General features: G+C 37.5%; 2 protein-coding genes across 3 annotated transcripts; both read right to left on the reverse strand.

Annotated features, from left to right (window-relative positions):
* Positions 1 to 738: 738 nt before the first annotated feature.
* LOC103021752 (butyrophilin subfamily 2 member A2) lies at positions 739 to 12,477 on the reverse strand. Its single transcript, XM_049472540.1, has 14 exons — positions 12,255 to 12,477; positions 10,126 to 10,191; positions 8,508 to 8,855; positions 8,265 to 8,423; positions 7,521 to 7,658; positions 6,400 to 6,489; positions 5,383 to 5,424; positions 5,201 to 5,269; positions 4,229 to 4,315; positions 4,067 to 4,120; positions 3,878 to 3,931; positions 3,655 to 3,708; positions 2,720 to 2,749; positions 739 to 2,638 (listed from the first exon to the last, which is right to left on the reverse strand). Exons 1-14 carry the CDS (start codon positions 12,262 to 12,264, stop codon positions 2,109 to 2,111), a joined length of 1,731 nt encoding a protein of 576 aa, XP_049328497.1. The 5' UTR covers positions 12,265 to 12,477; the 3' UTR covers positions 739 to 2,108.
* tacr3l (tachykinin receptor 3-like) lies at positions 12,474 to 26,419 on the reverse strand. 2 transcript variants are annotated; one of them, XM_007232743.4, is made up of 5 exons: positions 25,872 to 26,419; positions 22,735 to 22,923; positions 20,749 to 20,899; positions 14,701 to 14,897; positions 12,474 to 14,127 (listed from the first exon to the last, which is right to left on the reverse strand). In XM_007232743.4, exons 1-5 carry the CDS (start codon positions 26,240 to 26,242, stop codon positions 13,836 to 13,838), a joined length of 1,200 nt encoding a protein of 399 aa, XP_007232805.3. In that variant the 5' UTR covers positions 26,243 to 26,419; the 3' UTR covers positions 12,474 to 13,835. The 2 variants fall into 2 exon arrangements, with proteins under 2 accessions (XP_007232805.3, XP_022524011.2); XM_022668290.2 differs by lacking the exon at positions 12,474 to 14,127 and having other exon boundaries at positions 14,697 to 14,897.
* Between the last annotated feature and the right edge of the window lie 15 nt (positions 26,420 to 26,434).

Below are 26,434 nucleotides of genomic sequence, written 5' to 3' on the forward strand. Positions count from 1 at the left end.
CTTACAAGTGAAGGAATAAACAATCTCAGAATTCTTGAAACATTTTCCCCTCTCCTTTGTTAGTGTTATCAGAAGAGTGCAATACATCAGTGCTATGCACAAAAATAAAAACAGAATTTGTATTTACAATCTACACAGTAAGACATTAATGATCAATTTAAGACTTTTTAAGGATGTGTGGTCACCCTGTATTAGTAAATTCTTTGGACAAATCCTACATATGATGGTATTGTCCCCAGCATCTGCTCTCTGACATAGCATTTTCTTTATTTACAGGGACAATTAAGAGAAAAATCAATTGATGAAAAACGTAGTTAATGGCTTCCAACATTACACAATCGGCCATGCTAATACACACACCAACCGTTCATTTCTTATATAAAAGATCAGAATTTAGCTCAGTGTTTTGTGCAGCAGGTCTCCATTAAATCATATGTCTATTACATGGCAACAATGAAGATAGTGTCAGTCTAAAGCACAAAAAAAGAAATCTATGAATGTATAAAACTATTAAATGTACAGAAGGATATTAGTTTAAAGAATTAGGTGATTCCTCACATTTCCCTCACCAAAAACTGCTATTACTACATCAGTGGCTGATGGTAGAATGATCCTGCTCAGAAACATAAAGGTGTGACAAATGGTACTTTATGAGTGAGGCTGATCTTTATGGAACCAACTGTGGTTCTTCTGTAGCATCAGTCACAAAATCTTTTGTAGAACATTATTTTTAAGGGTGTGAGGGGACTTGAGCTGTGTTCCAAAATCTAGGCTGCAGTCAAACTTTTATTGAGATGCAGATTTCATTTTCCAGCAGGACTTGGCACACTGCCAAAAGATTCAGTTGGTCTTATATAATATTCTAAATCTCCAAGACACTGAACTACTGAGTTTTCATTGGTTGTAATCTACAGGGGTTGGACAATGAAACTGAAACACCTGTCATCATTTTAGTGTGGGAGGTTTCATGGCTAAATTGGAGCAGCCTGGTGATCAATCTTCATTAATTGCACATTATTGCACCAGTAAGAGCAGAGTGTAAAGGTTCAATTATCAGGGTAAGAGCACAGTTTTGCTCAAAATATTACAATGCACACATAATTATGAGTGACATACCAGAGTTCAAAAGAGGACAAATTGTTGGTGCACGTCTTGCTGAAGCATCTGTGACCAAGACAGCAAGTCTTTGTGATGCATCAAGAGCCACGGTATCCAGGGTAATGTCAGCGAGATACCACCAAGAAGGACCAACCACATCCAACAGGATTAACTGTGGACGCTGTAAGAGGAAGCTGTCTGAAAGGGATGTTCGGGTGCTAACCCGGATTGTATCCAAAAAAACATAAAACCACGGCTGATCAAATCATGGCAGAATTCAATGTGCACCTCAACTCTCCTGTTTCCACCAGAACTGTCCATCAGGACAATCAATTATTGTGGTCTAAAACCAGGTGTTTTAGTTTCACTGTCCAACCCCTGTATTTAATATGAGTTTCACATTTTTAACTTTATTAGTGAAAAAAGTAACTTTTCAATAATATTGTAATTTTTTGAGATGCACTCGTGTAGGTGCTGGTTTTGCGTGGCTGCAGAGTGGATAGACTTGCCTATATAGACTTTGGATCAGTGGAAATACATATAAAGGTCCTCATTGGCTCCTGGCACTTACTGATATCTTCAATGCTCAACATACATGGTTAGAAAGCGCTATAACTCTATGAATCTGCCTGTATTAAAATGAATTATTAGTGACTTGCAGTGTTTAAAGAATCTTTATCAATATATTATCAAGTGGCAGTAGCTAACATTACTGTTCGTGCAAATAATAGGTAAGTTTTGGTCACAGGGCCAGTGGTGGCTCAGTGTTTAAAGCACTGGATTATTGATTGTGGGTTCCATAGCCAAGATCTCTATGCTGCCATTGTTGGAGCCCTTGAGCAAATGGTGCTAAAACTTTCTGCTCCACTGTTCAAGTGTATATGTATGAAGACACATTACATTTCCTGCTATAGCTTTAGAGCTGGAGTGTGATTCTCTGGGTTGTGAACTACCAGTAGAGATTAGCTTTATCTTTCTGTGTTCAGATGCTAAAATGGAATCACTGATCTTTAACAGATGTGTACAGGTGTTTTGTCTCGTATTCCAGGGCTGATCAGAGGACGCAGTGATGTTCTGAATGTTACACTGGTGAAAGTGTAGATGTGTGATTGTGTTTCAGTATTATAGAAGGACAGAGTGTGATTATCACAGTCTAAAAACACTCCTATAACACTGAGATCATCACTGATATGTGACAATGGTGTTGGAATTTTTGGTGACTCTCTGATATAAACTCCTTTTCCCTCCTCGTAACAGAGAACCCAGAATCCGTTCTGTGGTGTAAATGGGATCCTGTGAATTCTCTCAGCCTCATCAGTCGCCACCCCGACATACCAGGAGATCTTCTTCTGATTATAATTCTCCTTCACCTTCAGCTCAAAGTACTGCTGACCAGAGCTGAACTTCTCTTCACACAGAGTGAAGATTTTACGCTCCTCTTCTTCATGATTCTCTTTAGGTTGAGTGCAGTGCACTCTTGTTCCTCCGTGTGATGTTCTGAAGAACTTCGGAGTTTCTGCTGAGTCTATGGTGATGTTCACTGCAGAAACAGATAAGAATATTTTATTATATTACTCTGATTATAGTAGAGCTTTATTAAACCTGAAGATTCATTTCTTACCTTTAAACCTTTTCACCTGCTTCCACTCAGCTACAAACACAGAGCAGATTCACATTAATTATTACAACATTCATACTAAATACAACATGGTGGAGAATGAAGAATATGCTATAGTATATGCTGTATAACAAATATTCAAACTGTTTGTTTGAGTTTTTCCCTTATATAATTATCTAGCAACCAGAAAATCCATGTGCTTGAACATTAAAAAAAGACAAATTTAATTGCAGACATCGCATGGATTTGTGGAATAATGAGATGGACAGCATGCATGTATTTATGTTTAAAACAAGCAGAAAGCTCATGTAGCCTAATGTATTTATTATTTCAATTTGAACATTAAAAGCAACATATAAATAGCAATATAGCAACAGAGACAGTTTGTAAAAAAATAAGTTACAGTCTTTCCCACTGTAAAATAACTAACATGACTTCTTTTAACAGGATGTGCAAGGATCTTTATATCTCTTAGAGAAACTTGCAACATTGCCTGCAATAAAATAATGATTTCTTGTTTTCTTGTACACTTCAGTAATGCAGCACTAGTACAGAAAGATTTTTACAGTGATTTTTATACAGATTTTACACTGACATTTTTCTGCAAATAAATGCTCTAAATGAAAATATTTTTTTATGTGGAATTTGGGAGAAATGTTGTCTGTAGTTTATAGAATAAAACAACAATGTTCATTTTACTCAAACATAAACCAATAAATAGCAAAATCAGAGAAACTGATTCAGAAACTGTATGAGTTGAGTTCTAGAGATATTTAGAGGTTTCTTTCTCTTATGTTTAATTTTTCAGTGATTAAATTTAATTTCACTCTTTATTTTTTAGGAAATGTTTATTTACTGAAATGCACTTTCTAACAAATATTTTAATTTGAATAAAGTTTTTTTTTTGAGATATTTATTCTGTTCTAACACACTTTTACCTGCAGGTGGTGCAGAGTTCATATTTAGTTGATGATCTTGGTCATTATTTCCTCCTAAAAACACAGTGTAAAGAAAAGACAGACAGATGTTGATTAATAAAGTGAATTCTATCTGAGTATAGAAGAGAACTGAATTAAATAGAATAATATATTATAGCATACAGCAACACTTCAATAATTGGATATCTGCATCACTCTGGAGCCCCTACTGACTCATAATTACCTGCAGGTGGTGATGAATTGTGGTTTGCTTCAGCATTCTGATCCTGATCTCTTCCTATAAACACAGTGTAGAGAATACACACATATATATTAATTAATTAAGTGAACTATATAGAAGAAACCACCTAAATACACTCAAACACTCTGCACACAGCTGCACCACCCTGAACCCCCTCTAACCCAGACTGACCTGCAGGAGGTGGTGAGGTCTGGTTTCTTTGAGGATCTTGATCATTATTTCCTCCTACAAACACAATGTTGATAAAAGATACACTATTAAACCAGTTACTCAGTTAAAAAATGATTAATCTAAATGAACACACGTTGTATAAAATAGAGAGATTTATCCAACCTGTAGACTCTGTAGGCTGGTGAGGAGTATCTTCAGTCTGAGGTTGAAGCGGCTGCTGTTCCTCCACTTCAATCACTATCTGAGTTTCTGATAGAGATACAGAGATACTGCTGTTTAATATGGAAGCAGTTTTTCTCTCATTGATTTTGATTCATTATTATTAGTATTATACCTTGAAAACTACTTGGAATACCATACTATACCCACCACCACCACATATACCACACCATAGTTATCAATCTACTTAAATTTACAGTTATCTATGCTAATTTACTAATACCATAGCAGCCCTTCAGCATCACTCTAGACAGAAATACCACCTTTCAGACCATGTATCAAAACTATAGCAACCACTTAAAACATCATCCCCTAAACTTGCAGTAGCAGAGCATATAATTAGCAACACCTTAGCAACCACCAAGTTTCAAAATCACACCTCCCATAAAAAATTCAATCCCAATTTAGTAATTTCTCATTTCCACTCACTGGCATCCCATCACACAGTTCTAGCAGCACTGGGAGGGTAAAACTACTTAATAATGCAGAAGGTGCTACAAATGTACATTACATTACATTACATTACATTACATTACATTACATTACATTTGGCAGACGCTTTTGTCCAAAGCGACTTACAATAGTCAAGTACAAAGCAATAGGAATTAAGATAAAGGGAAATAAAGGGATAGAGAAGTGAAGGAGGGGAAGAAGGAAATGAAGTTAGAAGTAGTTAGTGTGTTAGAGGTGTTAGGAGAGTAAGTGCTCTTTGAAGAGCTCTGTCTTCAGGAGTCTCTTGTAAGATCATTATACAGCTGAACACGCTTGCAGGAGAACACTAACTGTAGCACTGATCTTGAGCTTCCACTTAGGCCTCAACTGTCTCTATAAACACTCCAAGGATGGAAAAAATCTATCCATCCATTTCCTGAGATTAAAGATTCTAGTGTATAAATGAAGAGCAGTTTGATTAACCTGTGAACACAGACTGTGGAGGATTAGTCTGTTCATGTTTCAGTAGTGGCTTCATCTGTGCTGCAGCTTCTGATAAACAGAGACAGAGTTCCTGCTGTTTAATATGCAGAATAATATTAATCTTGGTGGATTATTAATTATGTATCAGTATGTTTTTTAAAAATGTGGATTTTACTTCATACCTTCTCCACCTTCTGTCTTCTTTCTTTCAGATCCAATCCGACCTTAAACACAGAGACATAGATAAGGCACGTCACAATAATTCAATCCATTTTAACATAAATTATCTGATACTTCTTCATATTAACCCAAGATCAATCTTTGAAATTAGCCCATTTTTCTTGTGTGTGGACATTTACAGAGCAGACAGCAGCTGCTGCCAGAGACCAGCAGATCAAAAACATGCTGTAGTTTTAGAGATGCTATTATTACTAGAGGCTGCTAGAGTAGTTAAACAAGATGTGCCTCATTATTAGTATTTTGCATTTACATAGCAAACAAGCTAGCATTTTTCCCCGGTTTTCCATTCCACCTTAAATGCAGCATCACTTACATGCAGAATAAAATAAAATAAATATTTTTAATTGTAAGATTCACAGCCGAGTGTGTTTACATTACGTGTGCACTAAAGTTTTTGTTAAAGACACATTGAATAATATTAAACATTAATGTAATTGTATAATAGTTTTAGTAATGGTTGTTTTTTTTGCACAATTACATTAATTAGAAAATCCATTTCAAATCTGAACAAAAGCTGTGAAACATATTAAATGAATAAATAGAAATGAATCAAATCAAAAATTTGAATCAAATCAAAAATTGAATCAAATCAGAATTGTATTGTATTATGTATATATATAATTTTATATCAAATTGTTAAAGTTAAGTATATTTAAATCTGTACGTTATTTATTGAGTTAGTACTTTAATATTTAGAGTAATAACCTGCCAAGCACACACTATTATAATATTATACAGTATATAGTATATAAAATACTATAAAATGTGTAAACATGCAATTGGGCAGCAGCCGCCATACTTTTTTTCTTCTTCTTTGTCATGTTTGGATTTTTTGTCCCCTTCTGTCCAGATCTGTAAACTTTCTGATTATTTAAACAGATTGGAAATAATGACCTGAGATTATAGATCTGCCTGAATCCATATCCATATTTCCAACTTTGAGCAAAAATAATACACACCTTTTTTTAGTACCACAAAATACACTCCAACTCCAATGATGAACAGCAGCAAGAGGATGAGAGTTCCAATGAAGGCTCCTTTCCATGTTCCTACACACACACACAAACACACACAAACACAGATGCACAGAGGTAAAGCCCATATATGTTTACAGATATAATGTCTCACATTCCACTCACCAACCAGCCTTTCCTCACTACTGCCCCCGCAGTGAACACTCAACGCTCCGCCTCCCCTGAGTACTAACACCTTAACCTCGTTTCCTGTTCGTTAGCTCTCCCTATATAATCCACACTTCTGTTCAGCTCTTTTTGCAGTATTAAACTTTTCATGTGCCGTCACTCTGCCAAGACTTTGGTTTAAAAAAAAAAAAAACAGTTCTGTAAAGTTTAGGGTTACTTTATCTTGTTCCTGTTAGCTTCCTAGCCTCTATTAGTTCAAGTGGTACATTTTTTATTGTATCTTGTTGACTACAACTTCAGAGTTGTACTCACTGGTTTAAGAACCACTGGTTTAAAAAGTGTCTTCCAGCATCCTCTGTGCTCATTGGTCAAAATAGAGATGTATCTTGCTGCACACTGATATACATATATATTAATCTAAACTGTTACTGTAAAGCATCACTGTGGTTGAGTCATTTTATTCTCCTTAAAACTGTCAGAATTAGACTCCATTTGAATGCTCTTAAATAATGCATCTAAATGAGTAGAACAGATTGACCTTTTATTCCTTTTTAATGCCTGTTTATAAATAAAGGTTAATCTACAGTTACAATAGATACAGAAATCACCAGTTTAATCGTGCACCTGAATAGAAGTCAGTTCTTTTCTTCTTTTATTGTTTAACAGTCTAACAGTTTGCCTCAACTTGTTGTAATTGGTCTGAAAGTCTGAATCTTCTAGAAAAGTGTTTTTACACTTACGCAGACAATCCGATGCCTAATCTGATTGTTTAGTACTGATGCTTGTATCCATTTTCAGCTAATATTATATAAAAGTTCATTCTGATCAGTTTGGTTTTGGCATTAATTGAGACAAACTCAACTTTCTTGAGCAGGATTTCAGAGCATTACTACATCGATTAATAAGCTGTAAATGTCTTTATATGAATGTACGGTCACCTGTTGGAAGATGTGGCGTCAATCTGCTTTCTCTTATCATCCCAACAGAATCAGGCAAAGCCACAGAGCAGGAGACCCAACTGGACTCAGAGGAAGTGAAGAGCCTCCAGGAGCTCACACTGAACAACCCCTCAGAAACTGAAAGAGGAGAAGAGAGAAAACAAATAGAGATGAATCATAGATGTCATAGTTGATAAAACATACAGAGCATGAAAAGTATTATGTTGATTCATTAATATTAATTAAGTTTATTGTTCATGTTAAAGGCTAAATGAAAAAAGTAAAAAAGTGTTTTTTTCCTTAATTTTGTGGTGTTCTCTAGTATGAATCAATGCTCTGTGAGCCGTTTATGTTTCAGGCTGTTTTAGTTCGGTGGAGGAGTGGGCGGGGAAGAACGACAGGATTTCAGCTCTTGTCATGAATATTCATGACATACGAATGCATCGCCTCTGATTGGCTAACAGCACTGTGATGCTCCATCCAACAGGGGTAGAAGAACAGTTTCAAGTGACAAACTGATTGGTTTATTTTACATTATGCCCACAACACCATGATTAATTAGGAGAATTAGAACATTAGTACAGCCTTTTATGCATTTCGAGCCAAGAATGGTGTACTTTTCCTGTCGTTATGATAGCAAAGACACACCGACATGCTCTAAATCAACTGCATGGTGCACGGTTGATGGCTTGCCTATAGATATAGATCACTAAAATAGGACACTTAGTCTTAAAGCCGGGCTACCTTTTGTGGATGTGTGTTTATTGGGAGGATTCAGGCTGCTCCCGTCACTGTCTCTCCAGGTGAGCGATGGTTTTGGTAGCCAACCATGTGACTGACAAGAAACATTCACCTTTCCTCCTCCTGCATCGAGCATGGAGAGGATGGGACTGGAGCCCACAGCTAGAAAAGAGAGAATGATGTTAGCACTGATGCTATTTCAACCCAATTCAGAGCTCTTTAGATGTATTTACTGCTCTACTTTACCTTGTATTGTAAGAGACATGTTGCTCTTCTCGTACCACCTGTCACTGCTAACATGGCACATGTACGTTCCTATATCTGAGGGTCTGAGGTCGTCCAGTTTCAGAGATACGTCCCCTTTCTCCAGCGGTCCTGGCAGGGACACTCTGCCCCGGTACTTTATATCTGCTACAGAGAGATCCAGCTTCTCGTTTAGGTAGAGTAGAGCCGGACTGCTGTACATGGAGGGACGGTACCAGCGCACCTCTAACTTTCTTGCATCCAGATTGTCTGAGAGAGCACAGGGCAGAGTCACCGAGCCTCCAAGCAGACCTGAGACTGGAGTTAGAGGAACCACCACAGAGAACGACTCTGTAGAAACAACACACTGATCATGAACATCAGCAAAGATCAGATATTTATATATTTAAAAATTCTGTTTCGCTATAGACTAGTAGCTCTCCAGCCCAGAGGGTTGTTGAACCCAATTGCAGAACAGTTGATCTCAAAAAGCAGGTCAACCCAAGAAAAAAGGAAAAAATTAATTAATTAAACACACCACTCCTCATGTGGGGTCGAACCTGTGTCATCAGGGTCGCGGTTCAATACACTACCGCTGCTCCGGCTAGTAAATTGGGACACGGCTGAGGAAATACGCCTTCATAAGAAGATAGGGAGCCCAAGAACGGGTGGAAACTAAAGTCACACCGAGCTCAACAAAGAGAGACAGAGGAGGAATGTAAACTAAAGCTCTCCAGAGAAGCATTTTATTTCATTTTTTTTTTATTATCGTTCATTGTAGTTCAAACAACCTCACAGGCCAGATGTTTTACGCCTATTGCTGACCCCTGCACTATATGCTTTAAATGATTGTGGACACTAGGAATATCTGTTTAAAAATGTTCCTTTGTGTAAAGGAGGGCCTGTGCTTCCAGCTGCCATAAGGGGGTAAAGACAAAAATGCCCTGTCACTCAAGGGAACTCCAAATCCCAGAATTCCAAGAGGTGATTAGTGCAAACCAGGACCATAGAAAGCAGAACAATCCGGTCACACCTTTGTAGAGGAGTGACTGGTAACAGAGGGTTTAGAATTATTTTTTTTTTAAACAAAGACTGCTTACAGTATTTCCCTTGTTTGAGCTGCACAATGTGGAATTTCCTTTGTTTGCTTTTCCCGCCTTTTTCCCCTTCTTCCCTTTCTTAAGGGGTAGAGGATTTCCCCAGCACTGACAAGGTTGTTAGATCAAGCCCAGCTTCAAGCAATCCCTCTCACACAGTTAAAATCATGCACTGTCCTTACTTTATCATAACTTCATAACCATTCCCCTCAGAATCACCTAATATATATATAAAAAAATATGAATTTATAAAGGACAATTTCCTCTTTAAGTTATGGTTCAATCCTTGAAAATGTTTTGCCTTTTACATGCATTTCAAGCTGAAAATGGTGTACTTTTCCCGATGTTACGATAGCAAAGATACACTGACATGCCCTAAATCAAGCTGCATGGTACACGGTTGATGGCTCACATATAGATCACTAAAATAGGACCCTTATTTAGTCTTCCTCTTTTTTTCTAAGGGTTTGCTCTTAGTGAAGGGACATGGAAAGTGAAAGTGCATGGTAAAGAGCTATACTCACGAGCAGACACATGACTGAGGAGCAGAGGCAGAAACAGCCACCTCCCAACCATCTTTACCAGAAGAGCTGAAAACAAAGAATAAAAGATCATGCTTCCTGTAGCACAGGATGTTTTATTTCCTGATCACATGCGTCCAGCTGAGTTTAGCATCACATGATGAGACCAGATAAATGCACTGCAACCCCAGACAAGCAAACAACTCTGGTTTTGGGCCTAAACTGCCTCTGCTGTACATATTTGTGACTGTGTTTTAGTAAAAATATTAAAATTAAAAAAGTTACGATGCTCTATTTATTTACTCAGGGGGTTCTTTAACAACCAACAGCAGTGTAAGCAGTGTAGTATTCACCCCTATTAATTTATGAAGTTGATGATGAAGTTTAAGAGATTACAGATTGCTTTCCCTGCTGCCCTATAAACAGTCTCTCAGAGGCTACTTTGAGTAGTGTACCTCATGGTGAGAGACTAAACTAGAAATCTAGTATGCTAGGACCCAAAATGTGCAAAATGTGTTGCCTCTAATGGCAACCAACTGGCAGGATCATGCTCTCCCACACACAGCAAGGTCCACGGCCTGCCCGGTTGCCAGATATTTTGTCAATGAAGCATTTATGGTTCCAGCTGGGACACTGGCTTTGGCAACTTGCAAGCATGCAGGATCTACACAATCTTTTATTTATTTATCACATTTAATGCATGCAATTAAATCTGGAAACATCATTTTTAACACATGAATCATTTTACTGAGTTGCTGATAAAAAAGATTATGTATTAGCGTTTTGTTATTAGCATTGCGGTATTAACTGATGGAACCATGCCAAAAAGTAGATTACTGTTTAAATTGCTGCTTCTGTAAAGTTGCAGTTTTTCCTCTTACTGTATGTCCTTGTCTGTTGAATAAAAAAATATATATATATATTGAATAAAAAAAAAAAAATATATATATATATATATATATATATATAAAAGTTCTGCATTGTAGGTTAATACTAAAGTCATTCAAGCTACGAAGAAAAACATATGGAATTATTTAGTAAAAAATGTTAAACAAACCAGCTTCATGAGGCGTTCAGTTAACAGCTGTGCTGAACTCATCAAGAGTTAATTACTTGAATTTCTTGCCTCTTAATAAAGTGTTTGAGAGCATCAGTTGTAAAGTTGTGAAGAGGTAGAGTTACAGGTATACAGTGAATAGTGAATATTTGAGTAATGTTCTAATCCATACTATAAGAAGAACTACTCAAATAAGTAAAGAAAAAAAATGACACTCAATCCGAACCATTTCAAGAACTTTCCCGAAGAATGTCATAAACATTAGGATGAAACCGGCCTCTGTTTCACAAGATAAGTTCGTCTGAGTTTCCTGACAAGAACCAAGTGTAACACTTTTAATAAGATTTCACGTTAAATTTAAATTAAATATCCAACAGATCTGGCATTGTATCCAAAATATAAAGGGCGTCAGTGTATTTGCTGAGACCTAGGTGTTTCATACTCATCTGTTTTAGTCTTAGTTTAATGCAGCTGAAATGCTATTGAGTTTAAAATATATATAAAATAATATAATATATAAAACAGAATGAGACAGATCCCATATGACTCTCTCTCTCTCTCTGTTTGTACGTACTGTAGTGATTATATGACTATAATCTGCTGGCTATCACTGTCCATTCAATAGCTAGAGCCTAAACTTTACTGAGGTTTACTGGATATATGAATTATGTATCATATTTCTGTACATAATATAAAAATTATGAGGGTTTGTATCTGTTACAGGGTTATATCACAATCTTTACTCCCTTTATTTTACTCAGATATTAGCCAAAAATGGAAAATATGACGGTGTGACTGTACTTTAGACTCTTACCTTCGCTGCGTTCATTTCTAATGATCATATTACCTGCGATCTTATTTATAAATGCTGTATTAATAGGATAAAGACTGATATCACTGTTAATAACGTTCAGAAATGAAGATTTAATATAGATTTTGACCTAACGCGGTCTGGGCACGTCCTTTATCTACACTAAACAAACCACTTGAACGACACGACACAGCTCAACAGTTAATCTGATCAGCAGTGACTTAAATCAGATAACTTAAATATATATATTAGTTTGGGTCTTACCTTTATCCATGGCGCAGTTCACACTCTAGTGATTATTGAGCTGAATCTCTTAAAGAAAACCTCTCTGATAATAATGACGATACTCCTGCATTAACGACCTATAGTAGCATACTTTCACTTTCGCTTTCCCTCAATCCTTTCGCAGCACTCGCTACACTGTGGTCTAAAATAGTCTAAAAGGGCAGAACAGCAGGAGAAAAACAGTATACAGTATACAGTTATACAGTATATTTTCATATAAAGAATATACACATATATGTCCAAAAGTGCAGAAAGCCCTTCATATTGATACAGTCACAGACTTTCATGGGTCCCTTGGTTCAGTTGTGAACACAATCCCACAGAAAAGCATCGCCAATAGAATAAGAGGTCTAGAGCCACCATGCCCAATGCTACTTTTGGACACTGTACAGTGTATATTTAGTTACATTATATATTCTCTGTTTAAAGCACATATAAAAAAAAAACGTCATACTGAACGACATCTGTACATACATACATCGTACATACATGTTCATAAATACGTCACAGCATGCATTTAATACATATAATAAATTATGATCATACTGTATATTGATATGCCTTTGTGTTCTAATACATTCATCATGTCTGACTCAGGATCAGATATAAATGTTGGACAAAAATATGTCTATATACTGCTTTTTGCACAATGACCCACTGACATTTATAGATTTAACAATGATAATGATATTTATCCATGACCTCAGGTTTTAATGGGAATGTATCCTAGAATTTACATATATATATATACTGTATTTTTTTCATGTATAGTAGTGCTTAAAAGTTATGATCTCTTGCAAATTTCCTTATTTTTTCAAAGAAAAGCTCATTTTCATGAAATTCACAAATATTTATGTCCATTACAATTTATTTACTTGTATCAGATGATTTTTAAAGAAGGACAGTGTTTGCATTAAAAAACTAAATGTTTGTTTTGTACCAAGGCCTACTTTGATTATAGTCTTGTTATCAGGTATTAGAATTTTAGCATGTGCTGTTTAAGACAAACAACGCCTCACAAGCTTTTAAATGAGAGTCAGAGTGACAGAATTGCTAAGAAAAAAAAACAACAACATACGTAATAAAAAAATCTTCTTGCACAGTTGTGCATCGGGGCCTCCCACTCCTTTTTCTAGCCATGTAAGGGCCATGTGCTGCACTCTGAAGGGAGTAGTTAACAGTTATTTGGTGCATGGTAAGATATTTTAAGTTTCTTTGCAATATTTCATATTGAGAAGCCTTTCTTTCTTAACACAACAATAGACTGTTATTGTCTATTGTGGGAAAGTAAAGTTTTTCAGCTGTACAACAAAATTAAAAAAAGGATGACAGATAATAGGCTTTAATGCAAACTAGGCCTCTGTACAAAATGTGTAATGGACAAAAATGTTTGCGTTACCTTCCTGGAACCTTTTCAAAACATTGCTAAACATTCTTATAACTTTCTCTGCTAGCTGGAATGTTGTGAAACAGTATCTACATTAGATGTTGGTTTCCCGCACCCTGGACCCAAAGACCAGGCCAACCAATGGGAGAAGTTACGGTATCTCCCCTGGTCCCTCAGTTCAACTGCTCGGAGGCGAAGTTGGGTTCGCTGTAATGGCCGTTTTTGGTGGTGGGTGGTGGGTTCTCTTTAGCTCCGTTGACCTCGGTTTGGTGCTGAGACTTGGTGCTCTTCCGGTGGCTCTGGCGGGGGTCGTCTCCTTCGACGCTGGTGTCGACCCGGGACAGCGTGCACATGCTGCTCTGGTTGCGGGGATGGAGGCGGGTGGTGCGCAGCTCCAGCTCATCATAGCTCGATACGCGGATGAAAGGACACCAGCGGAAGGCTCTTTTGAAGCCTGCTCTGAACCTGGAAAACAAAAACAGGCTCGATTATTGCTTATATAGGCATTTTGGGTAATTGTGTCTGGTGGAGGATTTTTATTTTTAAAAATCATAGTCTTTTTATCTATCATTTATTTTTTCTATTCCCATTATGAAACTGAATTCTTGAGTAAATTGAGTAAAAAAGTTATTCATCTCATTTTTCCTCTTTAAAAATGACTAACATTTAAAATTAGGTAAAATAAAATTGATTAAAGGTGTGGACTGCATAGACTGACACTGGGTCTTCCCAAATAAAAGTTTTAAAGTGCTCTCCCTGCAACCCTGCAAAATGGCTCTTTTGGCCTACTTTTGGGTAGTGTACCTCTTGGTGAGAGATCATTGTCTGCTATACAGGTCCTAAAAATGGTTGATTGGCAATAAATATCGCATCAGGACAGGGCAAGCCCTATATCATCCTGTATCCAGAATAGAGGCTCCTACAGAGTCTAAACTAAAGGCTTTAATTGTACAGTCCATCCTTTCACTCTGATATTCTAATCACTTTTTTATATTTTGTGTGTGTTTTTATATCTTTTGCTCTCTCTGTGTATGTTACCTGCTATTAAGGCAGCAGTAGATGATTGGGTTGTACATGGTGGAACTCATGGCCAGCCAGAGCACAGTGAGGTAAACCTGCTGGATGGACTTCAGCTTGTTTAAGTGCTTATTTAGACCAGTCACAATGAAGTAGACGTGAAAAGGCAGCCAGCACAGAGCAAACGTCACCACTACCACAATCATCATCTTTACCACCTGCGAAAAGAGAGAGAAGAAGAAAAACATAAGCTCTAGTTGATATGCAGGTTTTGCATGATATTTTTATGCAAACCACAGAACTGAAGAGAATGTGTATCAGAGGGCATCAGGGTTCTTCTGTTAACAGGAAACTTTCAGTTTGAGAGCTCTAGAGTGATCAAACCAGTTTGTTCGGATCTTTCCCAGCACTCGGACACATGCTGCCGTTCTTCTGTGAAGGGGAAATTACACAGTGATGACACTAGAATGAGCCCAAGAGGAGTCATGTGCTTCAGGATGGGCATCTGATTGGGCTCCAGGAAGCCCTATTGCTTTGATTTTGGAGCTGGGGCTAGTACATTATTTATTTCTAATCAGAACAGCAGCGGCTGGGAAAAAAAGATAATTAAGCAATTCCAGTCATCTGGCCATCACAGTCTTTTTTATATTTCAGATCCCTATAGCTAATCTCTGGAAAAAATAATCAAAGTTTCTTTGATTTGACCAATTAGAAAACCTCTGGAAGATAATCAAGAGGAAGATGGATGATCACAAGCCATCAAACCTTCAAGCTGAACTGCTTGAATTTTTGCACCAGGAGTAAAGGCATAAAGTTATCCAAAAGCAGTGTGTAAGACTGGTGGAGGAGAACATGATGCCAAGATGCCTGAAAACTGTGATTAAAAACCAGGGTTTTTCCACCAAATATTGATTTCTGAACTCTTGAAACTTGCTTTCTTTGCATTATTTGAGGTCTGAAAGCTCTGCATCTTTTTTGTTATCTCAGCCATTTCTTATTTTCTGCAAAATAAATGCTCTAAGTGACAATATTTTAATTTGGAATTTGGGAGAAATGTTGTCCGTAGTTTATTGAATAAAACAACAATGTTCTTTTAACTCAAACATAAACCTATAAATAGTAAAATCAGATAAACAGATTCAGAAACTGAAGTGGTCTTTTCATTTTTTTCCAGAGCTGTATATGTAGTATAGATAAAAGTGTAAAAATTGAGTATGCTTAAATATTCACAATACAAACTAAAAACTGGTTGGTTTTTAAATGGCTGCACATCAATACTTCATCACTTCCTGTTAGCAGAAGAATAGGTAGGTACTAACCTACACAACGTGCACTATTAAGATTAGTATATAGTGTATACTTTATTGTATTAATATGTAACACACAATTAGGACACAGCCTTTCTTCAGACCTTTTCTTGACCTTCCTTTTGTGTTAGATTGTTGTCTTTTGCTTGGTATTATCCCTCTATTCTCTCTAAATGTTAAGGCTTTTACCTAATGGGCTTACATTTTTCAAAAGCCACCCATGCGTCCTCATGCTTGTTGATCCAACCCAGCCTAATTCTGTTCCTTCATATTTCTCTACAGCCCCTTAAAGGCCACCCTGAATTTCACACATTTAAAACAAAGAGCTAACACTGCGGAGAACAAAGACAATAGGACCTTGTCTGTCATATCTGAAGACCGTATTCATTTACAACAGGCTTTTTAATGAGGCGCCACGCACCAGAGCGGTACGGTGATCCCACCATCATTTAATGAGAAAGAGGGGTCAACTGAAGCTCACTTTAGCTTTGGGATTGACAGCTACACAAAGCCCAGAAAGGTTAGAGATGACGCAGTGTCCTCAGCAGGTGGGGGAAAGCGGAGGTGGATGTGGCGGGTAAGGAGGTGGCTGTTTTTTTTTCCTGCTGATTTGGGACCAGTTTGGATAGTCTGATACGGGGTTTAAGGCAGGTCAGTTCCTTGACTTGTCAGGAAGGAACTGTGCTACAGTAGTTGGTCGTATTACAATGGGGGCTTCCAGGCTGGAACCCCAAACATACCCAACTGCACCAACATTTTACCCCACATTATGACACCAAGCCTTCTGGATGCGTGACAATGTGTGACACTAAGCCAACGTTGGATTCGTTGGTCATGCCTGGGCTTTTATTTTGGTGGGGATGACTGTTTGCACGGCCCAATGTTCTACTTTTACAGCCAAATGTTAACTTATTGAAGCCCTGCATCCATTGCATTACAGGAACAATGTACACTATCACAACAGGACAATGCTCATCCACATACTGCAGTTATCTCAAGAGTTTTCTTGATGCGTTTAATCCATGCCACGAGTTACACACGCACTACGTCTGTATGTGAAGCTCATATCAGCCCATATCAATCTAAATATTTATTCATTCATTGTTTCTGATATTTTTTTTAATCTTATTTCCGAAATAGTACTGCAATCCTGACATTTCCTTCTCTGTGCAACTGTTTTTTTGAAAGTGAAATGATGTAATTTCAGGTTTTGTCTTTTTGCTTATTTTGGGAATAATCATAGTCAGTCTTACTTAGAATCTGTACTCCAAATAATCATTGATTCTTGATCCTTCTGACCGTTTTGTCCAAATTTAAGCCCAAAAAATAGTGATTTTGCTTCATTTATGTCATACTTCGCTCATTTTGAGACTTTCAGATATTTGAGATAGCTTATTTTTAGAAATCTTGCTAAGAAAACTTTTGTTTAATTTGCTTAATATAAGCATAGCATCGCTGTCCAATGAAAAACATAGAACTATAAAACAGTAGCTTACAGAAGAGAGATAAAACATTCTTTATCTTTCAGTGGAAGTCAATGTAAAAATTTAATTCACGTAATTTTGAAGAATTTTTATTAGACTATTTATCAGTACATTTTGACACAGTGTAAAGGGGAGTTTTTATAATTGAATTATGTAGTAAACTAAAAATCAACAAAAATGTAGATACTTGCTTTTTATTGGACAGTGACATTCAGTGACATCTTCATTTGTACACATTTTGACTGTGTTTGCAGTGTATAAGTACTTTGACTGATCTGTATGTTAAGAAAGTGGAGTTGAATGGAATTTACTCTACTTGCTTTCAGATCTGTTTCCTTGATCATATCTGTTCTGAAGTAACGATAGCAAAGCTGACTGGAATGTGGATCTACAGCTACTGGATCTAAATCAAGACGTTTCAGTAAGTGAACCGCCTCCACACTTTTCCCCGCTCCCTACAAAACCAGGCAAAGTCTAAAAACTATAATCTTACAGAAGTAGAGTCCAGATTATTCATTACAGTGCAGCTCATGTGATTTTTTACCTCACAGACACACAGTCTAGTCACATATTAAACAGATAATATGATTACACTCTCAGGAGAAGAGGCTTAAACTAAAAGATACACAGGCAGAGCTGATTTACAGGATTTAAACAAGTAAAATTAAACATTTAACTCGACTCTCTACAGCTCTGTAGCCCTCTGTAGCTTTTTACCATATAATACAGATCATATGAGTGATTTGCTGAGCTTTATTTTGCTGTAATTAGGCCTTTATTGCTAAAAGAGTCTGTTAGAAGGAGAATATTCACCTGTTCCTTCCACTATATTAAAATCATAAATATTACAGCTGAACACAAGAGGGCATCAACTAGCAAATCTTCACTCAGCTTTCATGCTGTTTTTTATTTATGAGACGCAATAATGTTTTTAATATTATTTGGTGATGATCTGATGATCTGATAAGATGGAATCACAGTGAGGTTTACTGAGTTCTGACGTATGCTTATTAAAATATGCTTATTAAAATACCTCACAACACCCTCTATTATCAGGTTCCACATCCCATCCCAGACTCCACATTCTCTCCACCTGACTGCAGTCTCCATTATAATAAAACTAGAGTAATGTAGCTCTGTGACTGTATAATTAACTATTTAACAAAATAGTACATCCTAAATAATTACTAAGGAAATCATTACTTGGTACTGAATAACTACAAATGCATGAATATTAAGAGGCACAGGATAAATAACATTAGATACTGAAAACTTAAATATGAACTAATTGTGCTGAAAAATGACAAATTAATTAAATATAGGAAGGTGCTGAATAATTAGTAAATATTAAATAACTACTATGTTCTAAATTAGTTTATACTCATTAGTTATTACTTTGGGAAAATAAGGAGAAACTGAATAATTACTCTACAGTAAATTAGTTTATACTCATTAGTTACTACTATTGAAAAATAATAAGATACTTAATAATTTCTATGTACTCAATTAATTTATACTCTTTAATTACTGCTTGGGGATATTTAGTAGATACTGAATAATTACTATGTACTAAATTAGTTAATACTCATTCATTATTACTTGGGGATAATTAGTAGATACTGAACAATTACTATGTACTAAATTAATTGTAACTGAATAATACTCCGTAGTAAATAATTAGTAGGAACTGAATAATTACTAGGTAGTTAATTAATTTATACTCTTTAATTACTGCTTGGGGATATTTAGTAGATACTGAATAATTACTATGTACTAAATTAGTTAATACTCATTAATTATTACTTATAATTACCATGTATTAAATTAGTTTTTACTCATTACATACTACTTTAGGATAATTAGTAGATAATGAACAATTACTGTGTATTAAATTAGTTTATTCACTTTAATTATTACTTTAGGATAATTAGTAGATACTGAACAATTACTATGTACTAAATTAATTGTTACTGAATAATACTCCATAGTAAATAATCAGCAGGAATTGAATAATTACTACTTATTCATTATTAATTAATAAATAAATAATTACTAGGTACTAAATTCATTGAATTACTGAATAATTACTGTTTATAAAAAATATTATATACTAAACAATTTTAGTGAAGTGCTACTTGAATATTAAATAGTTATAAGGCACCTGATAATTAGTAGATGCTGAATAATTATTATTAATAGTATCAGTAGGTACTGAATTATTGTGTATTGAATATTATTAGGCAATCAATAATGATTAATTGATACTGAACAATAATTAAATATATAATAACTAAAATATACTAAGCATTTAGTATGTCATAAATAACACAGCACACCTTCAGCACAGACTCAGGGTCACGTAAAGGTCAGATATTCTGATGCTCTGTTGACAGATCCCTGTGGATTTCACATGATGTCACACCACTGTCTGACAAATCAGCTCCCTCCTGTTGATCTCCAGCACTCACGAGTGTAAACACAGAGCTTTATTGATCTTACAAGCCTCCACAACACCGGCCAACCAATCAGAGCCCTCCGTGGGCCACGTCAGAAGGTATGGGTTGTAAATGGGTGACTTGACAATTTCTGTAATCCCCCACAATCCCCCTGTAATCTCAGAATCAGAAACAATAGCGCTGGATGATGAACGGAGACGAACGGGAGAGGCGAAATGATCTGCTGCGTCCGGGAGTAATATTAGATATGGAGGAGCTGTGTGTGTGTGTGTGTGTGTGTGTGTTGTAAGCTCACAGCTGGCATGAGGAATGTACTGGAAGTTATGACCTTAATCTGTGGGAAAGCAGACAGCAGTAATATTTTAGTGAGATTTTCACGCTGTGAGCCAAAACAGGACTGAGTTCTCCTCTCACGCTTCATAAACTGACTGATTTGTTGTTTATTCTTCACCTCATTCATAAGTTCACTCCCTCACAGCTAGGATTAGAAACAGTAGAGATACCGTGGCAAATGAGAAGAGTTTTGCCAGTATGGAAAATACAAATAATATTTAAAAAAAACGTTTCTGTTCTGTTGCAATCACGTCTGATTTGGGGTTTTGAAACTGCCCTTTAAACGACTGTTGAAAAAATCTATAATTCTTCCCGCTCAGAATGACTCAGAAGTGCAGCATCAACCCAAGACCATTAACTCAGCTGCTAAGTGTTGAAGTGGGACATTTTCAGTTCTATCAGGCCATTTATCTACCCGGCGGTTCAGCCCAGTCCATTAGACCCAGTCTAGGAGCTCCAGTACTGCTTGAGTTCAGCAGAAGTGCCTACCTTCCTCTTGGCACGTAGCTGCCCGTGGTAGTTGTCTGATGAGTCTCCGGGGATTCCACTCGCCCACAGTGTCACCCCCACTATGGTGTAGGTGATTCCCATCACCACCAGGGGCAGCACGTACACCAGCACTGTCACGATGATGTGGTACCTGAAGAATTACCAAAAAAGTTACAAGTACTGAAGGAAAAGTAAGACTATAAAAGTGAAGAAGACTGGAAAAGTGTTGCAAGAGATGCAGAGTGGACAATGACAGGTTGGACAGTGACAGAGTGGACATTGAGATGGGGTTGACAATGAAAGGCTGGACAATTACAAGTTGGACAGTGGAAGGGTAGAATGTGACAAGTTGGACAGTGGTTATTTGGACAGTGACAGGGTGGACAATGACAAGTTGGAAAGTGACAAGTTGGTCAGGTCCAGGGCAGGCAGTGACAGGGTGCTTAGTGACTGGTTGGACATTGACATTATGGAAAATTACAGTGTGGACAGTGACAGGGTAGAAAGTGACATAATAGAAAATTACAGGGTGGACAGTGACAGGGTGGACAGTGACGTGATGGAAAATTACAGGGTGGACTATGACAGGGTGGACAGTGACATGATGAAAAATTACAGGGTGGACAGTGACATGATGAAAAATTACAGGGTGGACAGTGACATGATGGAAAATTACAGGGTGGACAGTGACATGATGGAAAATTACAGGGTGGACAGTGACATGATGAAAAATTACAGGGTGGACAGTGACATGATGGAAAATTACAGGGTGGACAGTGACGTGATAGAAAATTACAGGGTGGACAGTGATGGACAGTGAAAGGGTGGACAGTGACGTAATGAAAAATTACAGTGTGGACAGTAACAGGGGGCAGAGACATGATGGAAAATTATAGGATGGACAATAAAAGGGTGGACTGTGACAGGGTGGACAGTGACATGATGGACAATTACAGGTTGGACAGTCTTTGTGTGCACAGTGAAAGGTTAGCAGTGACATTATGGAAAATTACAGGGTGGACAGTGACAGAGTGGACGATATTAGTGAAACTGGTACCTGTTGGACAGGAAATTCACAGGAAATTCTTGGATACATTTAAGTAGCCTGATATTTTTTTTATAAAAGTAGTTACTTTAATAATTTATAAAACTAAAGGAGATTGAAAAAATAGTGATGCAACCTGTGTCTGCAGCAAAATCCAGGAAAAAAGCCATTTCGATCTCAAAGAAAGCAGAAAATAGGATCAAAGTAATCAGCAGATGGGCAAAGAAGATAATGAGAGGTGAGATCAAAGCCAGCCTGGAGCAAGGTATCTCCGACCTCTTTGAGTTCCAGAGTCTTTATCTATTATATCATGATTCACCCACCAGTATATCAACGGCGGCTGATGTTCCCAAAACTACTACTGAAGGTTCCCAATGTTCCCAGTGTCTGTCGGACACCATTCAGTAAAACGTCGAAAAATAACACTTTCTTATTTTTACCTGGTTTGAAAGAGTTGTTTGATGTAAAAGTTGATATTTTAAATTCATCTCTCTTGATGATGTCATAACCGTGATCATAATAATTAAATGACCAACTGCAATTGTATAGAGGAATGGTTCAGAATGTTCAATTTTTTCTCATTTACTTTTAGATTCTACCTTTTTATCTCTTATTTGGGTTGTATTTATGCTCTGTTGTTTTGTTCATTTCTATTTGTTTAATTAGTTGCAAAAGCACAAAAACATCAAAACCAGAAATATTGAATATGTTTTTAATAAAATGATTTGCACACTCAAAATATGGGATACTTCCAATGTTACTAGAGTGAAATTACAGGCTGAATGCTTGATTGGTTGATTGGTTAATTGATTGATTGATTGATTAATTGATTGATTGACTAAATGATTATAAACTCATTCAGAATCATGGAAATCAGATATGTTAATCGAGCATGCGCCATTAACACAGTAAAGGGAGGGTAACGTTATTAAGACTCTCACATAAACGAATCCTGGGCTGATCTTGGCCAGGCGACGTAGCAGATGGTTCTCTGAGGCAGGGTTCTGGTGGTGGAGTAGAAGCAGAGCGGGAAGGCCAGAACCACCGCCAAGCACCAGATACACACAATCACCACTTTAGTGGCGGTGGCTGAGAGCCGGGGCTTCAGCGGGTGGATGATGGCCATGTACCTATGCAGAGATACAGAGAGAGAGAGAAAGAGAGAGAGAGAGAGAGAGAGATATGTGGATAATGACATCAGAACCGTCATGATGATACAGTGCCTGCAGAATCACAAAGAATTTTACCATTTCAAAGAGAAATTAAGTAATAAAGAAGATCGAAAACAACTAATGCAACACGTGGCCACGTCATATTTTTCCAAATTAATCACTTTATATTTTTATTTGCATCCGACAATGAAGAAGATGGACAATGGAAGGGTCAACAATAAATAAAATAATGGACAATGAGAGAGTAGACAATGATATGGTAATTAATGACAGGGTGGACAGTGACATAGTGGACAGTGACAGGGTGGACAGTAACAGTGTAGAAAATGACCTGGTGGAGAGTGACAGGTTGGACAGTGAGAGGTTAAACAATAACAGGTTGACCAGTGACAGTGTGGAGAGTGACAGAGTGTTCAGTGACAGGATGCAAAGTAACAGGGTGAACAATGACAAAATGGACAGTGACAGGTGGAGCAGTGACAGAGTGGACATTGACAGGATGGACAGTGACAGAGTAGACAGTGACAGGTTTGACCGTGACAGGTTGGACAGTGACAGGTTTGACCATGACAGAGTAGACAGTGACAGGTTGGACATTGACAGGTTTGACCGTGACAGATTGGACAGTGACAGGTTGGACAGTCACAAGGAGTACAGTAATTGAGTGGATATTGACAGGATGTATAGTGACAGTGTGGACAGTGACAGGATGGAAAGTGACAGGTTTGACCGTGACAGGTTGGACAGTGACAGGTTTGACCGTGACAGGTTGGACAGTCACAAGGAGTACAGTAATAGAGTGGACAGTGACAGGGTGGACAGTGACAGGGTGGACAGTGACAGGGTGGACAGTGACAGGGTGGACAGTGACAAAGTGGATAGTGACAGGTTGAGTGAGTTTCCCTGGCAGTGTAATATATATTACAGTTGATTGATAAAGGTGGCGGATGCAGAGCAGTAGACAGCAGCGGCGGCGGTGATGCTGGTGTAATATTAATATTAATATTAATAATAATAATAAGGCAGAATATCATGTTTATCTGCTTTATGAGTCGGTGTGATCCTCAGATTGTGCGGTTCTGAAGGAGAGGCCTGGCTCTGGGCGATCAGAGCTGAGCAATAGGAAATGAAAAGTCGTGTTCTTAGACTTCAAAGTGAGATGAAAAGGAATATTATACGCTCTGCCATGTTTACGGCTTGTCTTTGGAGAGGAGATAAGGTTCCTGCGTGAGGAAACATCATAAGTAAACATTTTAACTTCATTTTTTATTCTCTTTGTATAAAGTGTGAACTTTTAATGAATTTCATTAATGGAAAAAATTTTTTTTTTAAATCTCAGTCGCTCACACTCATCAAAGAAAGAACTGCAAATATAATTGCACCCAGAATGAAAGACAAGGTGTTACCAGGAACAATAAATGATTTAGAAAAACGTGGACTGATATAAGAAACTCTTGGACATTTGTAATGGCTGTTGTATAATGTGTTTCACAACATGCTAGACATCTCAGCATGGAGTTGTAGAGGTTCCTAATGGTGTCCTCCACAGCAAAAAACAGGAGAGTTAAAATGTCATAGTTAAATAGCTGAGAGATTATTTTCACTCTCAAAATGTAAATTTAAAATTTAATATTTCAGTGTTAATTCCAATGAACCCAATAAATGCCGCCCAACTTCACAGAGAATTCAACTCCGCCTAGTTAAACTCATTATTTGCAAAATGGGCGTGTCCCCCAGATCCTAACTTACCATCAGTGTGTAGTCTTGCCCACCAGGGCTACCTTCCATTGGGTATTGCATTAAGTTTTATTTAACGGGTGTTTGTCCATCCAACACCTTGTAGGCTATAAGAGCACGTTACCATCTTCTGTACTGTAAATGGTGATAAAGTGTTGGAAATGCACTAAGAAAAAGTTACCATGCAATTGAAAAATGCTGTAATAGTTACCGAAAACACAAGCTAACCTCCCAAAAACGATAATCCAATAATAAATAGTCCTATCAATTGACTAAACTTTTTCTTATTCATTTTTTAACTCTTTTTAATCTTAGTGAAACAATTTTGGGAGTTAAAGAAATACAAATGAGAGTTAAAAAAGGAATTATGGCAAGGTGTTAAATGTTTAACTATTTTAAAGTCCAGTGGAAGCTCTTTAATTTGCACACACTTGAAACACAGGTTTGTTATTTTAATCTTGTTCTCAGAGTTGGTGTGAGCCTCCTGAAGTGTCCTCAGGTAACATCACCCTACATCACAGAAACAGTTTCTGAAGCTGTATTATAAAGGTAGCATGGGGGCAAAGGTGTACAGAAAAGTCCCTGCAGAACCTGTATTCTTTATATATACAGTATATGTCAGAGTATCTTCTTCTCGTGTTGGATCCTCTTGGTCTAAAATAAAATGCTAAAGCTTGAGGTGTAAAAATATAAATGACAGAAAAGCAGTGCAGCTGTTTTTAACAAAAAAAGGCATAATAAGCAGGGATGAAAAACATATTCAGCAACTGAAATGATCAATAAAAAGACAATTTAAAACTACAAACATTTTTATATCCCAGAGGAGCACAATAGCAGTGCTATTTCAATCGTTAATTTACCTCGATAGTGCTATTCTAATCATGAATTTACTATGGCAGAGCTATTTCAATCATTAATTTACCTCAGTAGTGCTATTGTAATCATGAATTGAACTCAGCAGTGCTATTCTAATCAGATGGATTTGTGGGCTCAGATCATATTTTAACATATCTTTTGCGTGACTCACAATGTGACAAAGAAGTCTGTGGGTCCAAAGAATTTGTGCTGTCCAAACAAATTTTTGAGATTTTGAGAAACAAATCTGATTTGCCTTCAGTCTGAACAAACAACCAATCAGACAAAAAGATCAGCAGGTATAGGAACCTCACCTGTCCACGGCTATAGCAGTCATGGAGTAGATGCTGGCGAACACGGAGGTGACGGGGAAGAAGTTGTGGAACTTGCAGTACGCCTCTCCGAAGTACCAGTCCCCGTGCGTGGCGTACACGAAGTTCACCAGCGTGTTGAAGGCGGCCATGGACGCGTCGGAGAAGGCCAGGTTCAGCAGGAAGTAGTTGGTGACGGTGCGCATCCTCTTGTGTGCCAGGATGATCCACATCACCACCAGGTTCCCGAACACGGCCACGGCCAGGATGGAGCTGTACGCCACCGACCAGAGTGCCACACGCCACGGGGGCTGCACGAACTGGTTGGTGAAGTTGCGCGTGAGGTTGGTGCTGCTGGTGTGAAGCACGGCCATGGCAAAATGTGTGTGTGTGTGTGTGTAATGTTTAGGAGGTGAGGGTCCTGGTGGTGGGTGCGCTCTGCACCTTCATGGTTCTGCCTCTGTGGAAGAACAGCTGTGGAGGAGTGTGTGGATTTGTATGTGTGTTGGGGAGAGTGAGAGAGTGAGAGAGAGAGAGAGAGAAAAAAAAAGATAGAGTGAGAGAGA

The sequence above is a fragment of the Astyanax mexicanus genome, chromosome 25, assembly GCF_023375975.1.
Source record: "Astyanax mexicanus isolate ESR-SI-001 chromosome 25, AstMex3_surface, whole genome shotgun sequence".
Lineage (NCBI taxonomy): Eukaryota > Metazoa > Chordata > Actinopteri > Characiformes > Acestrorhamphidae > Astyanax > Astyanax mexicanus.